This window comes from Falco rusticolus, chromosome 5 (genome assembly GCF_015220075.1).
Source record: "Falco rusticolus isolate bFalRus1 chromosome 5, bFalRus1.pri, whole genome shotgun sequence".
NCBI lineage: Eukaryota > Metazoa > Chordata > Aves > Falconiformes > Falconidae > Falco > Falco rusticolus.
Genome location: NC_051191.1, coordinates 38,134,882 through 38,145,551, shown reverse-complemented (window position 1 = coordinate 38,145,551; position 10,670 = coordinate 38,134,882). Strand labels below are relative to the sequence as shown.

General features: G+C 41.1%; 1 protein-coding gene across 5 annotated transcripts in view; it reads left to right on the top strand.

Annotated features, from left to right (window-relative positions):
- Nucleotides 1-6,348: 6,348 nt before the first annotated feature.
- The window catches only part of USP15 (ubiquitin specific peptidase 15), a 70,231-nt gene continuing 65,909 nt past the window's right edge, over nt 6,349-10,670 (top strand). For 3 of the 5 annotated variants that reach the window (XR_005104606.1, XR_005104607.1, XM_037390219.1), the window contains exon 1: nt 6,350-6,517. Coding sequence is in view for 3 of the 5 variants with exons in the window: in XM_037390219.1 (XP_037246116.1) it covers nt 6,429-6,517 (89 nt within the window). In the remaining 2 variants the exon portion in view is untranslated. Of the gene's footprint in view, nt 6,518-10,670 lie in introns of all 5 variants that reach the window. The other 2 variants (XM_037390220.1, XM_037390218.1) reach the window with 2 other exon arrangements.

The window sequence follows — 10,670 nt, the reverse complement described above, 5'->3', positions numbered from 1 at the left end:
AATGCCTCTCATAACTCATGATTTCTTCTCCAGGTGAGGTGACAGAAACATCCCTTTCCCTCTTCACTGTGCACGATGACTCTTCTCCTGTCTCTTGGTACAGGAAGGCCCTTGACTGAAGATACAAACCAGCTGGTGAGGAAACCCACCGGGCCTGCTAGAAGGAGTTCTATACCCATGCCCAGGCATAGAGATCTCACACAAGCCATCATGAAAAGGCTTTATTTATTCCTCATTTTCCTTATTTTTTAAATATTGCCTATTACTTAAATCTATTTAAAATGTAGCATAATATTTACTGAGACTTAAACTATTACATGCTTTCAATTTTTCATACTTTGAAATCATGTTGAAGTATATAATATGCCCCTACAAGAGCCAGATACTATGATTTTTAAGGGAAATGGTTTTTATATGTTGAATTACTGATACCGAGTAAAGTAACCCTATTGCTTTAGGGGAGAATGGACTTGTAAAAAGGTATCTTGCTCTCACAGGAAGGAGGAGAGATTTTAAACAACTTCTTTATCATTTTCCCTAAATCACTGGTGAGGCAAAACTCCAATCCACACATTAGCCAACCAAACCCCAACACTGACTGTTCTACTTCACACCAGGCTGGAAGTGGAAATCACTTTCCCTTGTACCATTACTAGAGGCAATTTGATCCCATTGTAGAAGGGAAAAGGATTTTTGTGCAACAGGTTCCAGGATGGCTGGATCTTGTGTACCACAACTTGATGTGAATTGTTTCTTCTCATGAATTCCTGTGTGCACCCAACAAGGGACAACAGTAACATTTGTGAGAATGAGTGTACTTTTTTCTCCCCCACTTATTCTTCTAAAAAAATTCTAAACACTCCAGAAGCTTATTCTGGAATAAGCAGCAACCCACAAATTTCCCAATTTATAACACTTTTCTACGTCTAGATATTTCAGTCAAAATATTTTATTTTTCCTTTTATAGATCCACTGACAGTCTACTTTGAAAGGTTTTTTGCTTGGTCATGACCATGTTCATGTATTTTTCAGGTTAGAATAAGTCTTAACAGGTTCCATAGCAAGGAGATTTAGAAAAGGAAAGCAGAAACCACATATTTAAAATGTACAGTATTAAAATACACCTTGATGTAATTTATATGCTGTGAATACCTTAAATTAGATATTTCCTTAATGGCTGTCATCCATACACATACATGTTTGTGCATGTAAAATCTGAAGCAATTCTAACACATCCTTTATTGCTATACTGCTGCATGTTCTGTTGGATTTCAGTAGTACCTAGTTAATGAAATTAATGCCAATGTATTCATACTTTAGATAGCCAAACAGTAAGAATACGTTGAATCAACTATACTTATGCCAACAACACTGATTTTTGCAACTTGTCTGTTGTCAGTATTAGGTCCTGCTACAAATCTCACTAGTATCTCCTTCCTCTTAAGTACCAATTATTTTTATCAAACAGCAGCCTATTTTTAGCACACAATGTGCAAACCTTACAAAACCTAACTTCTACATTGTGTTTAGATTTCATACATCTTCAGCAGCCAGTGCTTAAAGTCTACATTATGAATCATCCTTTTAAAAACTCAAGTCTCTTGAATTATATTAGCTGACATGTTTTGTGCATAGTTAATATATTTAATTTTACCTCTTGCCTTGAAAACCAAACAGTTCATTTAGCAACGATACAGGAGAAAATTTGGATCCATTCTGATATGCAAATCAAATACAGAAACCGATAACAGCTTTGACATATATGCCAACTATGCTTGAAACTTGTTGCCATCATACCTTTTCAATTAGTTTCCATATTTCAAATTCTTAAAGAAAAACATTTTTGAAAGAGATATACAAAGGTTAGCTGATTTGTAATAATTTGAAAATAAATCTTTTTTGTGTAGATAAAAGCACTGAGTTAAGGATATGGAAAGTAATTTTGTTTTGTTTAAAATGGGTAATTATTTCTTAAATCGGTCTCTGATTAAAATCAGATCATAGAAAAAACCTACTCTTCAAACTTTCTTTTTCAAGTCCTGGGCTATTAGAATTGAATATTTCAGTGTACGTTAAACAAATGCTTACTCAATAAACGTACAATTTATTAATGACATGTTAATTTTAAACATTATTTTAATATTTCTACATAGCAGATTTAGCTTATTATTTCTTTTAAATGTTGGTATAGTTTATTAAGAAGTCATTCTTTGGAAAACTAAAAAAAAAAAGAATGCTTCCCAATATTTAAAAATTCTAGATTGGAGTGATGGGAAAATGCTTTTCTTCCATTGTCATTAAATTAGGAAGACTTCTGGGACACCCTTTGTTGATCTGTTGATCCTGCTGAACTTTTCTCTACCATCATTCCCCTATATTCAGATCTATGGACTTTCTGACTTAAGTCGTCCAAGGATGCCTGGTCCTAGATATAGTACATGAAAGTAAGAAGGTAAAATAAGACTGAGCATGTCACGTTACACACATTTTAAAAATAACAGTCCTTTCTCCAAAAGTCTATACTCTTGCTTTCTCATTTGAAAGATCCTTTTGGCAATAGTAATTTTTTAAAATGTAGAAAAAATATGTCTGATTAAATCAACTAAATAAAAAACTATCAAATTTTTAAATGTTTTTTTTTTCTTATCTCAACAAAAGTGTGCTATTGGAATTGCAATTCCATCTAGCTGAAACAAGAATTTAACATCTTTACATTCAGCCTATGCTGAATGAGGCAAACCATGCAGACTAGACTAGGAGAAATACAATTCAAAAACTACACTGCAGTTGTGGTTTTATGGCCAGGAATAGGAATTTTATGAGAAATAGGAATTTTAATCATGTGTTATTTCCCCACCTTTCTGTCTTTCAATTTTATCCCGTATTTCTTTCTCTCTTTTAAAAAAAATGTGCATTCTTATCCACTTCTTTCCATCATTCATCCCATGCCTCCTTGGGTTCCCCCAACCTCGTTTAATACTGAACTTTTGTTCCTATGTCTTCCCCTCCTATGCTTACCTTACAGAAGCCCTGCTTTATCTTGCCATTGTGTAACTTTAGTCCACTGTTATTTCTGCTTTCTTGCTTTTGTTATTGAACTGTTTTTCAAAGAGGCTTACAATTCTGTCACTATTTTAAACCAACCAACTCCCATACATACAAAGAAGTAGTATATGGAACAGAATCAGCAGTGGTGGCACTGGTAATTGATCTTTTGCTCCACTTTAAATTTCTAAAAACATATTAGGTTAGTAAAATTGGCTCTAAAAGGCTTTCCACCAGATTTCTCAAGCAACAGTGAAATTACCAGTTTTTCTAACTGTATGTGTAAACACTACATGTAAACTGTGTCTCTGTGTCTGACAACAGCCCCCAACCAAAAAGGAAATTCATGCAGCCACCAGCAGCTACAAGCCCACCATATACATGAGTGCTTGCCAGACACTGGCAAGGGGAAGCTCAAGCCCTGCTTCCCCCCCTCCATAAATTCACAAATGTGGTGTTAGAGGTTTAGGAAGAAAATAAAGAGTAGTGAAGTGAATTTTTCTGTCGTACCCGTGAGTGAGACTTAACAGTTGTCTGTCATTTCTTAACAATTTATTCTGTACTCAAGTTTTCACCACTGAAAAGCAGAGCTTCTCATATCCCCCAAAATCAAGTTGTATTCTAAGTTTCTTTAGCCAAGTCCACTAATCGACTTGAAAACAAGAACCGAGAGCTTAAACTTTATGTTGTATTGGGAATCAATAGAATCATCAGTGTACACAGTTTGTTATCTGCAGCCTATTTACTCAATGTCTGTGCTGCTTTACACTGTATTAATTGTATCTTTTTTCAGTATCAATGTTTAGAACCATAAAAACATGTTTATAAAAATTCATTTAATAGCAGTGAAGTCAGGCAAGGATGGAGGCCCAGTGATTACTGGAAAACATGCTACCTCAGCTAGTTTTTCAATAGCGTGCATTCAGTTATATCGAAAGCAGTAAGATATAAAACTGTATTACAAATGCTTGTTTTTCATCACAGAGGGTAGGTCATTAATCAGTATGTCCAGCACTGTTTGTGTGTACCAGATGGTTTAAAACTGGAAGATCCTCAGGCACTGTCTAGGATAGATGTACTTAGACAGAATTCCTTGCTAGCTCAGAAAGCTTTTTTAAAAATACAGATTTAATGCTAACTGGCATATTCCAGGAATTTTGTGTAGGGGAAAGGTTTTCTTAAGCTTAGGATGCTCTTCTATTATGAAAAGCACAATTCCTTCTTGTGAAACACTAACGCTCCCAGAAAGAGACTTAGTCTTGTCTCTCCTTTGCAATCCTTAAACAAAGCTCTGCTTCAGATGGCACATTATATGCTTTTCTGTCTCATATTTGTAGCACCTAGTGTCTGTGTAGTATCCATTTCCATACCACAAATAGACCGAATTCAGGAATAGGACATTTTTCACCTAGTAACTACTGTTATGCAACCCAAAAAGTAGAGGCATGGGTGGCTCCAGGTGAATCTTGGCAAAGTAAACTGTTGACGGTCCTACTACAGACTGCTGAACAATGAAGTTTGGTTACCAGCATAGTGGATTGAGAAGTATTTTCTCTCAAACTTCCATGAAAATATCATTTTTGTAAAAATTTAAGTTTGACACACAGATAACTTTCAGGGTTTATAACACTGTCGTTATTTGTCAAGACCTGGTGTGCAGGGTATGAGAAGGTGTCACAGTTGTTCTTTCTAGACTCAAATTCTAATCCAGAAATTTATTTTTCAGGTGGCTGGAAACCTTCTTCTTGTTGTCCAGTTTAGTTTTCTCTCCTCTCATTAGAGCCATTAGATCCACAGCTCTCAATATAAATCTCCATGTATTTTGAACTTGCTTGCCCCTCCTCCTGAAATTTCAGATTCCGGCTCCTAGAGAAGCCATGAATGCCACCACCAGTCCCTTTGAGCTCTTGGAAGTTTTACTTACACATTTGGTATGACCTTCATACTCCCTTTCCAGCCACAAATCCTGATTTTGCCTTTATTTCAACATCATAATGTTTACTGATAATCCTGGCGAAATATTTACTTAGCTTTGGACTACCACGGCTGCATAAGAGCCTTACTTCCATTCTCCTTTTTGCTGCATCTAAATCTAAAGAGTAATCTTTAGTGCTATTTATAACAGCTGCATGCTACTACCTTGTAAGTGCTAATTAGCTTATAATACCTAATAGCTTCTAAGACTGGCATCTTAAGATAAATTTCTAGTGTTAGTCATACAACTCAGCATACTGTTAATGACTTTGGTGGAGGAAGGGAGATAGACATTCATTGCATGCATTATAGATACACCAGCTAGATCTACAAGAAGTAACTTTGTTTTGACATTTGTAAACAGCACCCCAGCCCAAAATTTCTATGCAATTTTGATTTTATGAAAACTGTATACAAGTGCGAGGCCAGAGAGAACCCTGTTAATTTAATGTAACACACGGACAACTTTCTTTGGTGAAATGCCCAACGACAGGTTGCACTGTTTGTACAAGGTTCAGATAAGAGCTACTGAAACAAATTATCCGTTGGTTTCTGCAAAGGTCTGGGAAAGTTAATGCGAGTCATGCAGCCTATTTAAATTCCCACCAGTGTTTGCACAATAATACAGACTACGTCCTTATATGAGTTATGGGAATCCAAACCACTCATTTGCTAGCAGGGCAAACAGCATCTAATTATGCACACACTTAAATTAAACCACTGAAGAGTATGTCGGAAAGGAGACGGTTCCTTATTCTATAAATAGGATCTTCTCCTTGTGGCACCAAGCCGCGGTCTCGCAGGAACGGGAAGGCTGGTCATTCCATGGGCGGCGGGCCGCAGCAGCCCACCGCCAGGCCTCGGGGCCGCCCCAGCAGGCCCGCCCCGGCCCGCCGCCCCAGCAGGCCCGCCCCGCGGGTTCGAGGCCGGCACCCCCTGCACCGCCGCGCGGGCCGCACCAGGCCCCTGAGGGAACCCGGCAGCGCCCGCCCCGGCAGGAGCCCGCCGCCCTGCCGGCACTGCAGCACAGGGCGCCGGCGCCGCTGCCGGTACGCGGACCCCCCGCCGAGGCGCCCCCTGCCCGATGACCCGTGCCGGGACACCCCCCCGCGGCCCTGCGCCATGGCGGCAGGCCACGCTCGGAGGAGAGGACTGCCCCGCCAGCCCCCGCCCAACCCCTGCCAGCGCTGCACGCGTGCGCGTCCGTCCCGCGTGGTGAGGCGGTAGACCTCCTGGCCGCGAGGGGGCGCGGCACCTGGCCGGGCTGCTCTCGGTCCCCGCCCTGCGGATGCTGGGAAGGGAGGGGGGGAGAGGGCGTCTCCCGCTCGGCGTCACTCCCAGCATGCAGCGCGGCCTGCTCCTGCCCCTGCTGCTGCTGCCGCCGCTGCAGCTGCTGCCGGGGGGAGAAGATGGCGGAGGGAGGCGCGGCGGATCTGGAGACCCAGCGCACGGACGTCGCGGCGCTGCTCAAAACCGCTCTCCGCAAGGGCGACACCTGGTGAGGGAGGAACGGGGGGACCCGGGCTGATCGGCGCAGGCGGCTCCCTCCGCCCCCGGTGCCGCTTGCCTGGCGGAGGGACCGACCTCCTTTCCCTCAGCCCCCCCTGCTCCCGGGGGCGGCTCGGCCCCTCGCTGCGCTGGGGACTGCCGAGGGGGGCAGGCGGGCGGCGGGGGGGGTGGGGCAGCACCATTGCCCCCCTTCCCGCCGCACGGGTCCCTCAGCCTCTGTCAGGGGAGGACCGGCCACCTCGGTGCGGCGGGGGGCCCTCGGCTCGGCCTGCGCTGTTGGCGACCGGCAGGGCCGCGCCGCGCCGCTGAGGCGCCCGGCGGGGGCAGGCACCGAGGTCAGCTCCCTGCCGGGCGGCGAGCGGCGGGGGAGGGGCGGCAGCGGCCTGACTGGCGGAGCGCGGTGCCGGGTGGCAGCCGCGCATGGCGGCCCCGGACAGCCGGCGGCCCGGCGCCCGCGGGAGGCGCGTTCGGCCTGGCGGCGGGAAGCACTGCAGCAGGGACTGGGGCCGGGGGAAGAGCTCGGCTACTGGGCGTTTATTCCATTACCCAGGCTGAAAGGGCCATGGCGTCACCTTCAAGTTGTCAGAAATTGTATCTGTGCCCTGGGTGGGGTGCCCTGAAGCCCGACCACGGCTGTGATAAACCTTACGTTTAAATTTTATTTTGGCTGTGAACCTATTAACTGCCTAAGAAACAGCCCCCGAAGGTGCAGACATGCTCTTACAATACCTGTTATGCAGTAGGCCGTTAAAAAAGATATATTTTCCTGGTCAGACAGAAAGTATCTGTTAGTACGACGTACAGATTGTCAACAGAATAATCTGTGGTTGAAAAGAATTAGGTTAAATAGACACCACTTTCTAGTGTGTATGTGGTAATTGAGCTTCTGTAGTTGTAGTTCTCTGAGGCTAGGATATGGGGTTTTTTTTAGAGGGGAAAAGAAAAAAAAAAAGAACTGATATTTTTTCCACTACTCAACTTCTTCTCTTCCTGTGTGAAACTGTCAACCAAAGACAAAGGCTGAAGCGTTAACTTACTGAAAATTAAGTATGAATACACAAAAGTAGAACCTGCCCACCTCATTTCAGCTGTCATCACTCACTGTTCCAGTTCTATAAAAGACTATATTTAACAGTGTTGATACTGCAGCATGTGTCAGAAGCATACATTCTGATGCATTATTCAAATACTGCTGAGTATATGCTTAGTTCTGGCATACGAACAGACTGCTCTTAAACTGGAAAAATATAATCAACTAGAAAAAGGAAATCAATTCACATGGTAGTGTTGAAAATGACCAGCCGTGCTAAAAGGGTGCTCAGACTTGTAATCTTTTAAGACTTTTTTTTTTTTTTTTTCCCCCAGTGGTTCTGTTGGGTACTTCCCAAGTACTATAAAAATGTCTCAAATAGTTGTTATTCATAGTGAAAGTAACTTTATGACAAAATTACATGATGATTAAAACAGTAACTTTACTTCACTTTTTTTACATTAAATGTTTTAACATGAAAAAATCAGTTAAGTTGAAAAAGCTGAACATTCTCTGAAAAGTATCTAGCTGTGATTATGACATTAATATTAATCAAGTGTTTTAAGACTGAATAAGCTACGGTGAAGTCTTACTAACTTTGAGTCATGAACTATTACATCTAGCTACATAAATGTGTATACATGTGCGTTCACAGGATTGATATTTAAAGCTATGTATTTAACTTCGCAAATTAAGGGGTATGTTTAGTTCAAATGCTTTTTTCAGAGGTATTTTGTCAGTAGCTTTTTGATTTTTTGGGGCATCAGTAAGGAATCAGAACAGTTAAAGGGCTGTAAGTCATGAGTCACAATTGCGTTTTTTTATTCATTCAGTAGTAAATACTGCTGAAAAAGATATGAGCAATGCCGTATCAGCTTGTTTAGTCTGAGCTTTAAAGCACTAAAATACAGTCCTTTTAACATTACTGGTTTATACCGAAAGTCTTGTCCATGCTCTTCAGAATTCAGATTATAAGGAACAGTAAGCTGTGTAAGGAAAGTATAAAGCTTAGAGGGTTTCCCCTAAGAAAAAAGGAACTAAAGAATAGGGCAGAGAGGTGAGTCTTGTAGTGTTTTTTAAAGAAGACATTGAATTTCATCAGTAATTCAATGCACTGTGGAGAGAAAAATGAAACTGACTTGAAAGGCAACGTTTTTAGAGTTAGGTATTGGAAAAGAATTGATAGAATCGGGAAACATTTTGAACAGGCAGTTTAGTAAGCTGTAGAATTTGTTTCATTGGATGTTTTTAAGAGTATTTTGGGGATCGTATAGGTTAAGATGTGTTGCTTCAATGGACAGTCAAGGCCAGTGTCTTTTGACTGTTCTGTCCTCAGGGACAAGGTTTGGGGCTAGCTTCTCCCAATAGTCTTTTTTGCATTCTTTTATGGGCAGCTAATAAATTATTAAATTAGGAGAGATTGAGGATTCTTCCATCTCTCTGTTTATCTGCTTTTTCTAAACATACATTAAATACGAAATTTAAGGTTTTCCAAGCAAGAATCTCCTTCATTTATCAGTTGTTTTAAATAATGTTGACCACTTGTATTAGTGAATTCAACATAAAGCCCACACTGTTGTTCCATGGAACTTGAAATATATATCTGTCTGTTGTCTTCCAATATTATCTAAAGGATCTTCAGGTTCTGTGGTTGAAAGATCTAGAATTCTTTTTTGGAAGAGAAGAAATGCTGTGTTTCATGGTGTATCTCACAGTTCTAGTGTCTGATATGATTACTTCTCGGTGTTTTGCAATTCTGCTGATGCTTGGCAAGTGAGTAGAATATAGTTTGTGGGGATTTTAACCTCTCATTTAGAAAGACAAAATATATTGGTTGTTACAGCTGCAAACAAATTTGAACTCCATCAGTGTCTTCCTGTATCTGCTGTCAGAAATTGAAGAGCTGTTGATGTTCAATCAATTTTTTAGCCACTGCATAATTTGCATGACCAAGTGGTCTTAATGATGTTATTTAATGCCTTTGTAGCTTCAGTGGTATTCTTGAGGAGAACCTTGCCAAGTTTTTCTGTTTTTAGTGTCACTGAGGTGCAGCTTTTAATACTGAAAGTTAGTGGTCTTGGAACAGTTTTCATAAAGCAGTGATGGAGACTATAGTCAATTCTTGTATGTGACTACTTCCTGTGTGTGTATCTCTGTAATTGCCTCCCCATATTGAGGTATAATTTCCTGTGTATACCTTTAAGATCACTTCCAGCCCTGCTTTCCCTGTAGTTCTGTTTTGCTGTGACTCTCTTAGAGATGTTGTCTCAGTTGCTTAAGTATGACATTACAAATGCTGTCGCACTCTTTACTTTGCTACCTTTTGGGCATGTTTGCCTTCCAAGGTTTAGAATGTGAGACCATGTTTCTCACCTTTTGAGTATCACCTGCCAATAAATGGTTCATTTATAGTGGGTAATAGTGACTAATAATGGCTAACAACACAGGAGTCAGTTGCACCAGTTTTTCTTCTCCCTCCCACTGCCCCAAATTTCCCCACTGTGCTGCGTTCATCTATTGCTTGCTGTAGCAATTTGTGAGCAGATGAGAATATAAATGTTACTTATATTTTTAAAAGCAGTAACTTGGAGAAGGATTGGGCTGTTAGAGTAGACAAATAACTATCGCCAGGAGTTTATTTGATGGCTAAGGGAACAAATGCCAACTTCAGATGTTTGAATAGGGAATACTGATTACAGTAGAAAGTTGTACTGTATACAGTAATACATGAGTAAAACCATTCATACTGTCCAGTTCTGGTGTCCACATGTCACAGAAGGTGTTTGTTTGGAACGAGTTCAAAAAAATCTCAGAATTGAATAGGGAAGGCAGAAGCCTTGACTTGCAGGGAAGAGCTTTAAGAGCCTTTGTCTGTTTTGATAGAATGTTGAGTTCTGTGCTGAAATACTTACATAAGAAGAAGATGTCTTCTAGGATAAAGATTTTTAGACAAGCAGATAAAGATTTAAGACACTGCCTGTAAACTGAAGCTAGTCAGAATTAGAGCAGAAGGAAGATGTTGATTTCCAGCCCTGCTAGCCAATGAGTTTTGGTGCCAGTCATCACTTTATAGAGTGCTGAGATAGATTCTTGATCTGTTCTTGATTTTTAA